Genomic DNA, 16455 nt, shown 5'->3' with positions numbered 1-16455 from the left:
GAGCCTTAACCTCATGTTACCTTCTGTATGTATGTATGTATGTATGTATGTATGTATGTATGTATGTATGTATGCATGTATGTATGTATGTATGTGTGTATGCATGTATGTGTGTGTATGCGTGTGTGTGTGTATGTATGTATGTGTATGCATGTATGTATGTATGTATGTATGTATGTATGTATGTGTGTATGCATGTATGTGTGTGTATGCATGTGTGTGTATGTATGTATGTGTATGCATGTATGTATGTATGTATGTATGTATGTGTGTATGCATGTATGTGTGTGTATGCGTGTGTGTGTGTGTATGTATGTATGTGTATGCATGTATGTATGTATGTATGTATGTATGTATGTATGTGTGTATGCATGTATGTGTGTGTATGCGTGTGGGGGTGTGTGTGTATGTGTGTATGTGTATGCATGTATGTATGTATGTATGTATGTATGCATGTATGTGTGTATGCGTGTGTACGTGTGTCTGTGCATGTATGTGTGTATGCGTGTGTACGTGTGTCTGTGCATGTATGTAGGGGTGGGGGTGTGTGTGTGGGTGTGTGGGGGGGTGTGTGTAGGTATGTGTGTACGTAGGTTTGTAGGCCTATTTATGTATGTATTTATTTTGCAGAGTTGATAAGTCAAATGTGGTAAACAATACTGTCTATGCTAGATGGAGTATATACGTAGGCTACTTCATTTCCCATACTCCTCAGCGGCTCTAATTCACGAAGAAGCAGTGCGCGTAAAGGACGCACAGACGCACACTGTATCGCGCCGTCACAGCAGTGAGAGCTAGCGGTCACAGCTTTCTGGGCAGAAATGTCACTGTTACTCGACCCAAGTACGAATCGCGGGAACCGGAGGAGAACGCAAGCTGAACACACTCAAGGTGAGCTTAATACCAGTCAAACAGTTTAAACGAGTTAGATCTATCAGTTGGTATATGCTTCATCTTGAACTGCGACAACAGACTGCGCAGATATTTATATAAATGATTGGAATTCTAACCTGTTTCATCCTGCGATTCGGGTTCATATTAAGCAACAACCATTAGGATTCGTCACATACTTAGTTACCATCATATTCTAGCTTACTGTAATATAAAAGAACCACAAAAGTGTCTACTGTGACTTTGTAACCACAAGCAAAAAGAGGAATGTCTTTTGCCACGTTTTTAAAGTGGAAGTGCTTAAATTAGTCATTTCAATATTTGGGCAGTGTTTTTTTGGAACATTTGAGATTTTGTTTTAATGAAGCTTGACAATGACATAATTGCTGTCATACCTGTAAGTAAAATGGTAGAAAAAAACACATTAGTGCAATGAGCATGGGACTGGTGGGGTCAATGGCTAATAATTATTTCCATTGTATGTCTGCAAAAATAATAGACCTACATCACTTGACATGACTGTAAATGCCTTCAGATAACTCATATTTTGTATTGACTTTGTATGCAACAGTATGTAAAATGTCATAATAAAATATAATAATACACATTTTTACTAACATAGACAAAGAGAAGGAAAATGTTTGCGTTGCTGATGAGTCCTGGGACAGTCCTCCTGCATCGTGTGACCAGTCGTGTGCTTCTATAGAGGTCGCCACGCCTTCTTCCCTCCAATCCATCTGTCTTGTTCCCAATTCAACAAAAACTTGTAAGCAAAATTATACATTATGTAATTTGCCATAAGTAACCATGTATTTATCCCCTACACTTGTGCTTCTCATAAGGCCAAAGCCATTACATGTGCGATGATTACACATGTGGTGATGAGCCCCAAAGTAAAAGAACTATCCGAGCAGAAAATGAAGTGGAGGCCAACAAACTTGTCAATAACTACAGGGTAAGTGCAGCAAATACAATGTAATACATGTGCACTGCAATGTATAGTTGTTGTTTTTAGCTGTATTATTTTGTGGGGGTGACAGTTTGGTTTTAGAAAATGGAAGAGCCATGTGACAGAGCGGCCATTTGAAGGCCGGTCCGATGTTGTAAAGGAGCTCTACTCAGAATTAAATGTTGTTAAACCCTATACAACTGAAGGTAGATCTCCTAAAACAAACATATATCCAATTCATTTATTGCAATGAAAGGGCCTGTATCTGAGTTGAAACCATCAGTCAGGAACATGTTTTAGTTTTAACTTTTAGCCCTATCCACTTAGTTCTTTCTGAAATTGTGATATTGCACCATGACACAGAAACAACAGCCTGGGATGGTGTCATCCTGTTGTTTTCTTATAGTTCCCCAATCCCTGCCTACTTACCGGTACATCTTTTTGTCACTCTTGAAGATTCACCATGGCAGAGAATGAAGTTGGATATAGTGTCAGGCAATGTGCCTGATTGGGCGAATAAAGTCAGTAGCTTCTGTAGTTATTACCAGAGAAAATGCTATGTAAAATGAATGTAAGGTTATATTTTACAGTCTAATTTTTTATGCTTTTACCATACAATGCATGGTAAAGAGCAGGTGTAAAGAGCATTTATTTTAAAGCTGACTTATCATGCAACCTTTCAGAGATTTTAACCATGTTATGTTTTCCCTTTTCATTTACCCTCTTGAAGTTGTATTTGGAGTGATTCATGCATTTGATTGGTTATTTTCAAAATGCCATATTGCTGATCAACTGTTTTCATCGCCACTGGCATACACCCACCACTCCATACATACAAAATGTGCAAATTATAACATCATGATTCATGGGTGCCATAGATTATAACTATATAGCAGACATAAGTACAGTATATCTTCTTCAGCAAGATACAGGTCCTTTACTTAATACATTTTATGCAACACTCATCTGTTTTTTTCTGTTCTGTCAGGTCATTTTATCACTTGTGGAAATATAGCTTATGTGTTTCTCTTTGGCTGGTGGGTGTCCCTTGTCTACCTACTGGTCAGCATCCTCATGTTTATCACCATTATTGGGTTTTCTTATGGTAGGTAAGTAATACGTTTCAATGAAGTAGTGGTGTTAAACTATTCTTCTTTGACTTTCAGGTAAACTGTGCTTCAAATTGTCCTGCTACTTTTTATGGCCATTTGGCAAATCCATTCATCAGGTACTGTGGGGTGGTGAGGGCTCATTTGTACACATTTTTTTTCTTACAGTATTATTACAGTGTAATTAGAGGTTTCATTGGTTTTAAACTGTCCACTAGCTTGAAGCACTGGGGTTAGGATGAGGCCCATTGCTTCAAGCCAGTTCTGTCAAATTGAAAATAGCTTCTGGATGGGAGCTGAAAAATAGTGTTCCCGTGACTACTGTGGACAATACCACTGAAACCGTCTCTACATTGATACTTGTTTTAGTATCGAGATCAGATTTTTGATACTGACATTTTTGACAACTCTAATCTCAAATCAACTTACAGTAAATCATATTGAATTGTCATTACAATCAATAATAATTAAATATCATTAAAAGCATGTTATTTTCTCAGATAGGTAACACTATGAGAAGATGCTGCAGAGATGTACCACACTGTAACTGCTTTAAAGAGGAGACAGATCCTGATTCAACATTACTGCTGCCTTCTCCCACTGAGATGCCACTGGAGGAGCCTCAAGAAAATGTGCAAACCTCATACTGGGTAACTTTTTATATGTGATTCACTGTTAATGCAGAATGAGTTGAGTTAATTAAGTGAATTAAATGTTCCTTTATTGTATAGTGTCGCATTTCCACATACATCTGGCTGTTGCTGGGCTACCCTCCACTGGTGGTCATCCACTGCTTGGCCTGCTTCATCTCCTGGATCCTTGTCTTCACCATCCCGGTGTCTAAAATGAATGCAAGGACTTTATGTGTCGTCCTGCTCCTACCTCCTGAAGATGTTTATGTTTCTTCTTGTTCAAGGCAAAAGGTACTGATAGATTTCTTATTAATGACCATTATTAATATAAACAGTTATAATTTTTCATCAGCAGACTGTTGAAACAAAAGCCCTGCTGTGCTGTTACCGTGCTGCAAACTGGTATTACTACAAATACACTGTGGATGGGATCAATGTGTTTGCTGTCAGTATCCTTTGTAAGAAGACATCCAATGACTTTCTTTTCCAACTCAATGCTTTTATCAACCTTGACTGAAATTTACAGATCTACTTCCTTTGGTAGTTGTTGCCATAGTGATTGGATACGTTGACAAAGAAAACCAGTTTGCCAGCTCAGATGTAAAATTTGCCATAGCAGTTAGCTCTATTATACCATTGTCATACTTCATTGGCATGGGCATTGCCAGGTAGGTTTGATGTTATTTTTGAATCATACAAGGCCTTTGAATCGCCTGTGCTTGATGGTATCCACGCTGACTGTGTTGTAGTATCTCAGCCCAGAGTAACTTTGCAGTGGGCGCGGTGGTCAATGCAACGTTTGGCTCCATCACAGAGTTGACCTTTTACATCACAGCCCTTCTGAGAGGTCACCGACAGGCCAACTCGTGTTTACAGGAAGTAGTCAAAGCAGCAATGACCGGTACTCTCCTGGGATGCATCCTCTTCATCCCGGTGAGAATACACATTTTGAAGCTATAACAGATTAAAAACAAGGATTGAGGTATTTTGTGGCAATATTTTAGTTGCATTCCATTAATTTGAACCAAATAGGATATATATTCGGAGTTTCTTCACAAATGTATTTAAACAATCACATTTTATTAAGAGGTAAAAAAAATCTTGTCTTTGGCCAGCAATGTGAATTTTGTTGTTGGTGAAATGTCCCTTTAGTTTCTAAACCCTGAGAATCCAAACAAACAAGTGTTTCTCTCTGTTTTCTTTCTTGTAGGGAATCAGCATGATAATTGGTGGCCTAAGACACAGTGAACAAAGATTCAACAGCCGCTCCACTGGTGTCAGCTCGGCGTTACTTTTCATCTCTGTTGGCGGCAAGGCATTCACACATTTGACATACATTTTCGTCATACATTTGATGGTATTTCAGATTCTAGAACAGGGGTCACCAACCCTGTGCCCGCGGGCGCCATGTCGCCCCCAAGCCCCACATGAGTCGCCCGCAGACCAGTTCTAAAAATAGCACAACTCACTGCATCTAAAATTTAATTTTATTCTGTTGCTATTTTTTAATCACCCTTGCGTTTATATAGATTTAAAAATGACAATATCTTAAACATATGTTCATTATACGTGAAGTGTAGATAGATAAGTTAAGGTGAACTTTGACCTACTCACTTCAAAGGTCAGTATTGTGCGCGTGACAAAACCAGTGCTCCGCTCGCGAGCGCTGTGAGGATGCGCTGAATGCAGTTTCTTTCTCCAAAACATGGTAGAAAATAAAGAGATCACTTTCACAACGATTTAAGACTGTAAAAGAAACCTGCGCGTATCTCATCTGCGGAGCGACTGTGGCGACGGCAAAGCGGCACAATGTGGAGGGACACTTCACTACGTCTCACAAACGCAGCTTTGGGTAAACACCAGGCTTTTTCCACGACAAAGTCACACAACGCAACCGAAATTTATTTAAAAATATGTAAGCTTATTTTTCTTTAACATTACATAATTGATAACTTTATGAAACATGGTGCAATGTATATTATTTATGTTTTGTTAAAAAGGTTTGTCAATGGATAGTGAAAATGGGATACTTTTCCTATGAGATGTAGTGATGTAAGTGTCATCTGGAAATTTAACAATTACTAAGATTAGTAAAGTTAAAGTGCTGAATACTGATATCTGTTTCCCTCCTTGCTCATCGTTGATAATTATTTTGAGAAATCATTAATGTGATCAGTGTCTTGCAACGTGATTAGTGTGTTCACATAGATGATTATCATTTATCATTGTTAATAATTTATAACTAAAGGCAAACTGAGCAAATGTGTTATTTCAGAAGAGCGTCTCAAACTGGTAGCCCTTCGTATGACTCAGTGCCCATAAAGTAGCTCTCAGGTTAAAAAAGGTTGGTGACCCCTGTTCTAGAATATGAATATGGCCACAATTAAACAGATGTTGTATATAGCCCTGTATAGTGGTACTATGTTTATACCAACAACTTGCACAAAACATATTTTATTTAGTGTTTCATGAAACCCAGCCATATCATGTAAGCTGATGTGTGATTTCTTTAGTACTATTATTGTATTTAAATAGTTCTGATATCCTTCTTCATTGTTGTTAATTACAGGAGTTTTCACTCCAACGCTGTTCTCCAAGGCCTATGGGAACCTTGTTTGTGATGCATGCTCAAGTGTGAACAACAGTGGGCCATTTGTCTGCCATAACTGCCACTATGATCTGGTAGGCAAACATGAGGAAATTTTGAAAAGTATCTTTTCTCAACCAAAATCTGATGAATGTTTTAATTTAACAGAACAATGGCACATTATTTCACAACCATGTTCAGTAAGTATATTCTATATACTGGCACATAGTCACAATCTACTAGAGGAGGGCTTGACCTTATTACTTTTTTGCTGCTGTGAATTATTAAAAGTAACTAGCCATTAGTATTGTCATGATCCTAAAATGTCAAACTTGATTTCAATACTAAGAAATAGACTTGATACTCAATACTGATTCTGATACGCCAATGATAATTAAAAACACTCTTCCTTTAGACAATAGAATGTGATTTTCAATCATAGTACTTTTTTATATTACCATGTGGCCTTATATCTGTAATTCCTGAGTCGTCAAGGTACGCCCATGGGCATATGCTAGTCTATGTGATCTTGTACTTATTCTAATACAGCTCAAGATCATTCTAGGTATCTTATTTCAATACTAGTTTCAGTTTCATAAGTACCTGATACCTGATCAATACTTATGACAACCCTACTAGCCACATGCATGTTACCAGCAATGTGAACACAGCTCCTGCCGCATTGCTAGTAGTAAGTCAGACCTGTTCTCAGTGCATGTTGGACTCTGACAGGGCTGCTCTTTGTCACCAGAATTTCTAGGTGCAGCTAGGGGCCCAAAGGGTTCTGGTTCAGGGGCCAGAGGAAGTCTGATCAGGGGCCGGAGAGGGTCAGGATTTAATCTCTGCTGTTTGCAGATGATGTTGTCCTGATGACTTCATCGAGCCAGGACCTGTAGCAGGCACTGGGGCGGTTTGCAGCCTAGTGTGAAGCCGCCAGAATGAGAATCAGCTCCTCCAAATCCGAGGCCATGGTTCTCGACCGGAAAAAGATTGACAGATAGACAGGCGGATCAGTGCAGCGTCTGCAGTGATGCGGTCGCTATATCGAACTGTTGCGGTAAAAAAGGAGCTGAGTTGAAAGGCAAAGCTCTCGGTTTACTGGTCAGTCTACATTGCTCACCTATGGTCCTGGTTTAGACCTCATTTAGTCCTGGTTTAGATCTCTGTTCCTACCCTCACCTATGGTCATGAATTTTGGATAATGACCAAAAAAACAAGATTGTAGATATAAGCATATAAATGGGTTTCCTCCATAGGGTGGCTGGGCGCTCCCTTAGAGATAGGGTGAGGAGCTTGGTCACACGGGGGGAGCTCAGAGTAGAACCGCTGCTCCTCCACGTCAAGAGGAGCCAGCTGAGATGGCTCGGGCATCTGTTCAGGATGCCTCCTGGACGCTTCCCTGGAGAGTTGACCGGGCATGTCTCACTGGGAGGAGGCTTTGGGGAAGACCCAGGACACGCTCGAGGGACTATATCTCTTGGCTGGCCTGGGAACGCCTTGGGGTACCGCCGGAGCAGCTGGAGGACATATCTGGGGTGAGGAAAGTCTGGGAGTCTCTGCTTAGACCGCTGCCCCTGCTACCCAGCCCCGGGTAAGCGGAAGAAAATGGATGGATGGACATGCAAGTTGCTTCAGTAGCATGTGGTGATAAAAGACAAAATAAATGAAAAATTATTTAATGGGCTCTACAGATCCAAGGAGAAAGTAGAATTGCACGATATGTGTTACTACTCGCGTTTGGATGCTAAACTAGTACTAATGTCAAGCCCTGACTACTTATTACTAACAAGTACAATCATGGTAGTAGCAACTTGTGTTTTCTGATGTTTAGGCCTCTGGTGTACACCATGTCTGCTCTTTTGCCTGCTGCCTACATCATCGGCTTATTGTTTACACTGAAGACACATTCTCACATTTACAATATTCATGTGGAAGAAGGACAAGGTATGACTATTATTATTTTACCACACTATCAAAGTCACATGTTTAAATTTTCTGATGTTATGTAAAATCTATAGTCACAATGAATCTGGAATGTTCTGACATGTTTATATGGCGTGTGTATTTTTCACTGCAGCATCTGGTCACAGTGGAGCAGTGGTGCATTGGTCTCGCTGGAGGTCTCTGGTCATTCTCATCATGGCTACAGTGCTCATGTCTGTTTGTGCCGACTTAACAACTGAGCACATTCAACCCATACTTAACCAGCCCAACATATCACAGGTGACCAGTGGGTTTCAACATCAGTTTAGTTTGTATTAAACTTATGGTGGAACTAAACACAAATCTACTTTTTTTTAGCTACTAAACTGTTTACGTGGTGTTTTAATAGCATTATGTACTGTTTGGCAGTTTTAGTGCAATCTAGGTAAATTTGCAGCTTTAGTAAATAGTAAGCTTTAGTAAGCTTGTGCTGGCTTCAGTGGCCACAGGTGCTGCCCAAGTTAGCAGCTCTATTTGAAATATGGTTATGATTATTTAGGTGTTTTGTTATGTAAATGTGCATATGACAGGTTAGACTACTCATTTCACTAGAACATAGTTAACATATAAAAAGAAAAATCTCATCCTCACCCTCCGCGGGTGGTCTCATCCCCTTTTTCCACGCTCGGATCCTCTGTGTCCCTGTGTGATGCCACACAGGGACTTCTAGATGGGACCTCTAGAACCTCTTTCTATACTCTGCACTGTCTGAGACATTAACTGAGCACATCATCTGTTGGGGCCTTGTCCTTGATGTCCTTATGGATCTTGAATGTTTCATCTTGGACACTGGCTCTCACACTCAGTAGTCCTTGGCCTCCTTCCTTACAGCTCATGTACATTCTCAGGGTGCTGGATTTGGGATGGAACCCGCCATGCATTGTCAGGAGCTGTCATGAGGCATGTATCTCTGCTCCTGTTCTGCCGCCCTGTGTGCTCTCCCCCCTCCCTCACCTGCCTGAACCTGGAGCTGGGCAGAACTCTCGGCTCCTCCCGCACGCACCTGTGTCCCATCAAGGTAATCATCACCACCTGCCGTGGATAAGAGGTGCGGGGAGAAGACACTCGGTGCCAGATCATCCGCGTGTCAACGTGATGCTCCAGCTTAGTTTTTGCAATTTTGTTACCTGTCTGCCTGTTACTCATTGGATTTTTGCCACCTTCCAGATTCCTGCTCTCGCTCGTTCCTGCTCCTGCCTCTGCGCTCCAGCTCCGGTACAGTCCACCCCTCTGCCTTGCCTCCTGTCCCGTCTTGGTCTCTGGCTTGCTTCCCGTCTCCTGCCCTGTCTCCCGCTCTCTGGATTACTCCTGTTGGGTCTTCCCTGGCCCTGGCCCTGGTCCCGTCGTGCTCCAGCCCTGGCTGTCTCCGTGCCCGCTCTGGACATCCCTGCTTGGCTTGCCCTGGTCTCCTCCAGATCCTGTCCTCGTTCTGGTCCTGGTTTCCCGTCCCTGCTCTGCACTACTCCTGCCTGGTCTGCCCCTCGCTCCCTGCTCCCGTGTGTGTTAAATGAACTATTAAAGACTGAATTTCACCATTTTGTAAATAAACACTGTAAATCTGCCCCGAGTCTGCACGTCTTTGATCCTCCCAACCCCACCCGTTACGACAAAACGATCTGGCCAAAAAATGGACCAAGCGGACTCGGGACCAGATCAGACGCTGCGCCAAGCTTTTTCTCACCATGGAGTGATTATTGAGCAGCACGACCAGTCCATCCGGACCCTTTTGGATTATAAGCAGAGTCTTACCCAACAAGTGTCCCAGCTTGCCGGCCAAGTCGACGCTCTTCTCGCCACCTCGCCTCCGGCTCCACTCCCTGCTGCCGCTGCCCTCGGACCGGCGGTGCAGCCACGCCTTCCGGTATCGAGGGGTACGGATCCCGACCCCTACTCAGGTCAGGATTCCTATTTCAGTGCACGTTTATGTTCCAGCAGTGTCCTGTCCGTTTTGACTCAGATGCTGAGAAAATAGGGTATGTCTGTGGACTTCTCAGGGGAAGAGCGCTCTAGTGGGCCGAGGCGCGGCTATCTAACACGGCGCTGGCCAATTTGAATTTTGAAAACTTTGTGTCAGCCTTTAAATTGGTCTTCTGATCACCCACACTACCAAGCGGATGCTGCCGCCCGGCTGTTAAGCCTCGCCCAGGGGCGGCGGTCCGTGGCAGTTTACACTGTGGAATTCTGGATGCTCGCGGCGGGGATAGACTGGACAAATAGCGCGCTATGCCCCGCCTTTTTAAAGGGCCTTAATGAACATTTAAAAGACGAGTTGGTTTCTCGAGATGAGCCCCCGGACTTAAAGTCACTCCTTTCCCTGGCTAACCAGACTGACAACCGGCTACAGATGTGCCGGAGGGAGAGATGCCGGTCGCCGGCCCCGCGGGAGGCACGTTCATCCCCGCTGCCCCCGGAGGAGCCGATGCAGCTGGACCGGACCTGCGTTTCCGTTGAGGAACGCCACCGACGTCGCCACCTGGCGGGGGAGTGTCTCTACTGCAGGGAACGGGGACATTTTATTGCAGTCTGTCCAGTTCTGCCAAAAGGGGGCGCCCACCAGTAGTACTGGGAGTACTGGTGAGTCAGCCTCACATCCCGGAAAAGAACAATAGACTCTTGTTGAATGCAATGCTGTGCCTTCACTCGGAGACCTTATCTGTTATAGCTCTCGTTGATTCCGGGGCCGAGGAGGACTTTATGGACAAACGGCTGGCGGAGCAGTTTGGGATTAGGCTTGAGACCCTGGAACAGCTCCTCAACGCCCGGGCCCTAGATGGACATTTCCTCGCCCACATGCGATGCGCTATTAACGATGTGCTCCGGGATTTTCTTAATCAGTTTGTTTTCGTGTATCTTGACATTCTAATCTTCCAAATCTCTGCAGGAACATCGACATCATGTCCGCCAGGTCCTCCAGTGCATGCTAGAGAATAAACTGTACATCAAAGCAGAGAAATGTGAATTCCATGCAGAGGAAGTGAGTTTTTTGGGTTTCATCGTGGGGCAGGGCTGAGTGAAAGCCGGCCCAGAGAAGATCCAAGCCGTCACTAAATGCCAACCGCAAGCAGCTCCAACGGTTCATCGGCTTCGCCAATTTTTATAGATGGTTCATCCTTTACTTCAGTCGAGTCATCTCCCCCCTCACTAAATTGACCTCACCTGCTTTACCATTCGCCTGATCCCCAGAAGCTCAGTCTGCCTTTGATAAGCTTAAGCACCTGTTTACTTCGTCAGACACTGGGGTGGGGGCCGTTCTGTCCCAAAGGTTTGACCCCCATAATCGCCTTTTTCCCTGTGCCTTTTTCTCCTGCCGCCTGTCCCCAGCTGAGGCAAATTATGATGTGGGGAGCTCCTCGCGGGTTAAGCTGGCGCTGGAGGAGTGGCGCCACTGGCTCGAGGGGGTGAAACTTCCATTTGTTTGGACGGATCATAAGAACCTCGCGTACATCCAGTCCGCTAAACGTCTTAATGCCCGCCAAGCCCGTTGGTCCCTGTTTTTTAGCCGATTTAGTTTTACCCTCACTTATCGCCCCGGGTCCGGGAACATCAATTCCGACGCTCTCTCTCGGCAGTTCACTCAAGGGGAGAGTTCCACAGCCTCCTAGTCCATCCTCCCTTCTACCTGTGTCATGGCGGCCGTCCACTGGGAGGTTGAAGACGTGGTCCGGGCGGCCCAAACCGATGACCCCGATCCAGGTAATGGCCCACCTGGTAAACTGTTCGTACCTGACTCTGTCCATTCCCAGGTTCTTGAGTGGGCCCACCGAACTCTAAGTTCGCCTGTCATCCTGGTGCCAATTGGTCACTCTCCCTGCTGAGGCGGCATTTCTGGTGGCCCACCATGGACAAAGATACCCGAGCCTACACTGCAGCCTGCCAGGTATGTGCCCGGGCTAAGGCCTCTCACTCACCACCTTCTGGACTTCTTCTGCCCCTCCCAGTTTCTAGGCGGCCTTGGTCCCACGTGGCGGCGGACTTTGTTACCGGCCTTCCTCCGTCCCAGGGGAACACAGTGATCCTTACGGTGGTAGATCGCTTTTCCAAGGCTACCCACTTCATTGCCTGCAGACCAACTTACCTGTCAGGTCTTTCGCCTCCATGGGATACCTATGGACATTGTTTCCGACCGTGGAACTCAGTTCACCTCGCAGGTGTGGCGGGCCTTTTGTGAGGGTCCAGGAGCCACGGTCAGTCTCACCTCCGGTTTTCATCCCCAATCGAATGGGCAGACCGAGCGGGCGAACCAGGACCTAGAGGCGTCCCTCCGATGTGTGGTTTCTGCCAACCCCACAACCTGGAGCTCCTTCCTACCCTGGGTCGAATATGCCCACAATTCGCTGGTGAGTTCGTCCACAGTTGTATCCCCGTTCCAGGCCTCCCTCGGGTACCAGCCCCCACTATTACCGGCAGAGGAGAAGGATCTGGAGGTTCCCTCTGTCCAACATCATCTTCAGCGCTGCCGCAGGGTGTGGAGGAAGACCAGGTCCGCGCTCCTCCGAGCAGGGAGGCGTATCAAGGCGGCGGCGGATCGGCACCGTGTCCCGGCGCCCGTATATCAACCCGGCCAAATGGTGTGGCTCTCCTCGAAGATCATACCACTTAAGACAGACTTTCTCCCCGATTCTTGGGCCCGTTCAAAGTCACGAAAATCGTCAGCCCGTCCGCCGTACAGCTACAACTACCACCGTCTCTCCGCATCCATCCGACCTTCCATGTCTCCAAAGTCAAACCCGTCCACACCAGCGACCTTGAGCTGACTTCTTAGTATTTGGCCTTGGCTGCTTTCCTTGTTTCCTCTTGAAGGTTGCCATTTGCTTGTGGAATACCAAGGTACTTCTAACTGTCCTTAATGTCTGCTATTGTTTCTTCTGGGAGTGAAATTCCTTCTGTATAGACTATCTTCCTTCTCTTTGTCACCATCCGGCTATACTTCTCAAGCCCAAATGACATTCCAATGTTTGTGCTGTAGATCCTGGTGGTGTGGATCAGTGACTCAATGTCTCGCTCATTTTTAGTGTACAGCTTGATGTGATCCCTGTAGAGGAGGTGACTGACGGTGGCCCCATTCCTGAGTAGGTATCCATAGCCAGTGTTGTTGATTTGGCTGAGTGGGTTCAGACCTATGCATAACAGCAGTGGAGACAGTACATCTCCTTGGTATATTTGATGGTCACTTGTGCAAGTGGCTTGCCATTGGCCTCAAGGGTGGTTTTCCACAACTTCATCGAGTTTGCAATGAAGGCTCTTAGAGTCCTGTTGATGTTGTACAGCTGCATGCATTCAGTGATCCATGTGTGTGGCATTGAGTCGTAGGCTTTCTTGTAATCAATTCAGGCAATGCACAGATTGGTCTGACGGTTCTGCAGTCTTGGGCGACTATTCAGTCTACCAGGAGCTGATGTTTGACTCCCCTGGTATCTTTGCTGATGCCCTTCTGTGCTGTGCTCATGTTTTGGTCTATGTGCCCACATGTCTTAGCTGCAATGATGCCTGACATGTGCTTCCATGCTGTGAAGACACAGGTTATTGGCCAGTAGTTAGCTGGGACTGTACCATTTGAGGGGTCCTTTTGGATGAGGATTGTACGCCCTTCGGTTAGGCATTCAGAGTGAGTCTCATCCATTAGCAGCTGGTTAATTTGTGCTGCCAGGCGCTCATGGAGAGCAGTGAGTTTCTTTAGCGGTGGATCATGTTAGGGCCTGGTGCGGTCCAGTTTTTCATACTCAAGACTCTTTCCGAGATGTCTGCCACTGTGATGGTGACTGGACTTTGTTCAAGGAGGTTTCTGTGCTCTTCTCTCAGAGCCACCAGCACTCTGCATCACTGTGATGACTCCATCTCCCATATGCCTTTCCAGTACTGTTTGGTTTTGGCCTTGGTAGGTCTGCTCTGATGTTATTACCCTGCTGCATACACTTTCGCCGGTTGTATTGCGAACAGACCGTTTATTCGTCTGGCTTCATTATCTTGTATGTACCTCTTTAGACGGCTGGCCAAGGTTTTGAAGTCTTTGTTTGGAAGTTTCCAGTGTTTCAGCTATGGGCATCTGGTTGTATCTCTTGGCTACATGTTTTGTCATTGCCCCTCTCTGGGCCTCTGACAGTTGGCTCACTTCTCTCCGCATTGCCTTGATTCTCTCTCTCTCTCTCTCTCTCTATTTATTTATTTTATTTTTTTCCCCTTTACCACAGGTACTATCCCACATCAAGTAATACAAAAACATGAAAACCTGTCATATGCACTTTCTACAGAGAGGATCCAAGCATTCAGTAGATTGTGCACAAAGACCCTTACCCTTTTTCTTATTTTTCTTCAGTACTTCATTGGAGTTACTGTTCTAGCGATGGTTCCGGAGATTCCTGAGATTGTTAATGGGATTCAATTTGCTCTTCAAAACAACATTAGCTTAAGGTAAATATTACATTTTACACTTGCTTACAAAAATGTAACATTTTAATTGTACATTTAAATGTAACATTTTGAATTTCTGAATTATCTGCACTTTAGCCTTGAGGTTGGGAGCTGCATTGCTGTACAGGTCTGCATGTTGCAGATTCCTGTGTTGGTCTTCTTCAATGCTTTTTGGGTAAGACTTTACCAATTCACATTCTGCAGTATTGGCACGAATCAGATTTAACGTCAAATGTTTTATGGTCACTTTGTGTAGGATGTGGGCTTTGTGTTGTTATTCAGTGACCTGCACCTATGGGCCAGCATTTTCAGCGTCATTGTAGTTAATTACATTTTCATGGATGGGAAGTCGGATTATTTTCAGGGTAAGTGAGGTTCTGCTAGATTAATACACGTATATCGAGTTTACATGTATTCAAGATAATGCTTCAGTAACTCTGTAAACTGGTTAATATTTCTTTGTATTTAATGGTTACAAGCATTCTCAGTAGGCATTTTTGTAACATGTTATAAATTATTACTTTATGAAGTATGTACACATTCTCTTTTCAGGCACTGCCTTGGTGGTCGTCTACCTCATCCTTTTGGCTTTATACTATTTTGCGCCCTCTCCAAAAGGCTGCTAAGCATAAGTTATGACAGGTTTTCATATTTTTCTAATTATGACTTGGTGGTGTGCCTGTGGTCATTATTTGTCATAGTTTTACATCAGTTAAATGCCAGTTTGTGGAAAAAAAGCAGAAAAGTACACAAATGTAAGCAGCGTCGAGTTCTATAACAGAATACCTCTACCTATGTCATTAATGAAAATTCCATCCAAAATGTAGAGACAATTTACATGCAACTAGCAAACACTGTAAACATTTAACAAAATGTGGTGCAAATTATTTTATTAGTCTAATCTTAACTATTGTGCAATTTCGAGCGCCCTTCTTCACATTATGTTTGCTTCCCAACATTTATGGAATTACCTCTACACATGTTATATCTATTGCCAATGTCCAACTTGAAATGATATACTTTATCAAAATTAAAAAGCTACAGAAAATAAAATGGGCTGCACTGATATATTAATGCCATTTTCCAAATGCTAAACTGCATGTATTGTTCATCATTTCTCTTTCATCGGACAGTTTATCTTTCAAGAACTTCATACATTATTCTTAAAAAAAGGCTGCAGTTACTTTATTTGGAAAGTTAAAGTATATAGCAGCTAAGGGCATTCGGGGAGACCGAAAGCCAAGTTCAAGTTACATGCACAGCACGGACATGCAAACTGCTTTGACAGGGTGATGCAAATAAACATTAACTACAAAAAGATGAGTCAAGTCTAAAGACATAAAAAAATAAATAAAACAAAAGGCAAGATCATAAGATGTAAAACAAAATGTCCAAGGCAGTTAGGTGGTGCTGTACAGAATGTGAAACTACAGTACAGTTTTACAGTGCTCAGTCTGTTTTAAGGATACAATCACATCAACATCAACTGACCCAATCCAACTAAAACCGTGCCTCATACCTGTAAAAACAGCTAAATTAAAATGTCCAAAACAATGAATTGAGCTAAGATAATCCATTACAAATTTGGTTACAGATTTAAGATTAAAAACAAAATTTAAAAAAACAGCAGCGATGAGAATAAATAAACAGTAAAACATCTGTATTTCATATAAAACAAATTCCTATGAACAACCCTGGTATTAATAAAAAAAACTAAAAAAAAACTAAAAAAAAAAACACACACACACACACAAAAAGGCTCATGGAACACCAGGTAACATCACAAGAAACACCAATATATCAGATGTTAAATTAAACTCTGCAAAGACACTTTTAGCCTTTGGACATAGGTAAATTTAGAAGGCACCAAATGACAAATGTTTAAAATAATAATAA

General features: G+C 43.6%; 2 protein-coding genes across 3 annotated transcripts; both read left to right on the top strand.

Annotated features, from left to right (window-relative positions):
* The first annotated feature begins 770 nt into the window (after window positions 1–770).
* Window positions 771–16266, top strand: LOC117372029 (uncharacterized). 2 transcript variants are annotated; one of them, XM_033967747.2, is made up of 20 exons: window positions 771–891; window positions 1514–1657; window positions 1734–1846; window positions 1932–2046; window positions 2829–2945; window positions 3007–3068; window positions 3450–3599; window positions 3681–3872; window positions 3934–4030; window positions 4108–4249; window positions 4331–4514; window positions 4792–4891; window positions 6151–6263; window positions 6337–6368; window positions 8000–8112; window positions 8246–8391; window positions 14465–14559; window positions 14656–14734; window positions 14816–14924; window positions 15112–16266. In XM_033967747.2, the coding sequence occupies exons 1-20, from the start codon at window positions 822–824 to the stop codon at window positions 15183–15185; spliced, it is 2247 nt and encodes a 748-aa protein (XP_033823638.1). In that variant the 5' UTR covers window positions 771–821; the 3' UTR covers window positions 15186–16266. The 2 variants fall into 2 exon arrangements, with proteins under 2 accessions (XP_033823638.1, XP_055078399.1); XM_055222424.1 differs by having other exon boundaries at window positions 779–891; window positions 3937–4030.
* On the top strand, window positions 9010–9920 carry LOC129456307 (uncharacterized). Its single transcript, XM_055222425.1, has 2 exons — window positions 9010–9169; window positions 9319–9920. Exons 1-2 carry the CDS (start codon window positions 9047–9049, stop codon window positions 9847–9849), a joined length of 654 nt encoding a protein of 217 aa, XP_055078400.1. The 5' UTR covers window positions 9010–9046; the 3' UTR covers window positions 9850–9920.
* Window positions 16267–16455: the final 189 nt, after the last annotated feature.

Source organism: Periophthalmus magnuspinnatus, chromosome 6 (assembly GCF_009829125.3).
Source record: "Periophthalmus magnuspinnatus isolate fPerMag1 chromosome 6, fPerMag1.2.pri, whole genome shotgun sequence".
Classification (NCBI taxonomy): domain Eukaryota; kingdom Metazoa; phylum Chordata; class Actinopteri; order Gobiiformes; family Gobiidae; genus Periophthalmus; species Periophthalmus magnuspinnatus.
The sequence above is the reverse complement of the archived record's forward strand: the minus strand, read 5'-3'. Positions and strand labels throughout refer to the sequence as shown.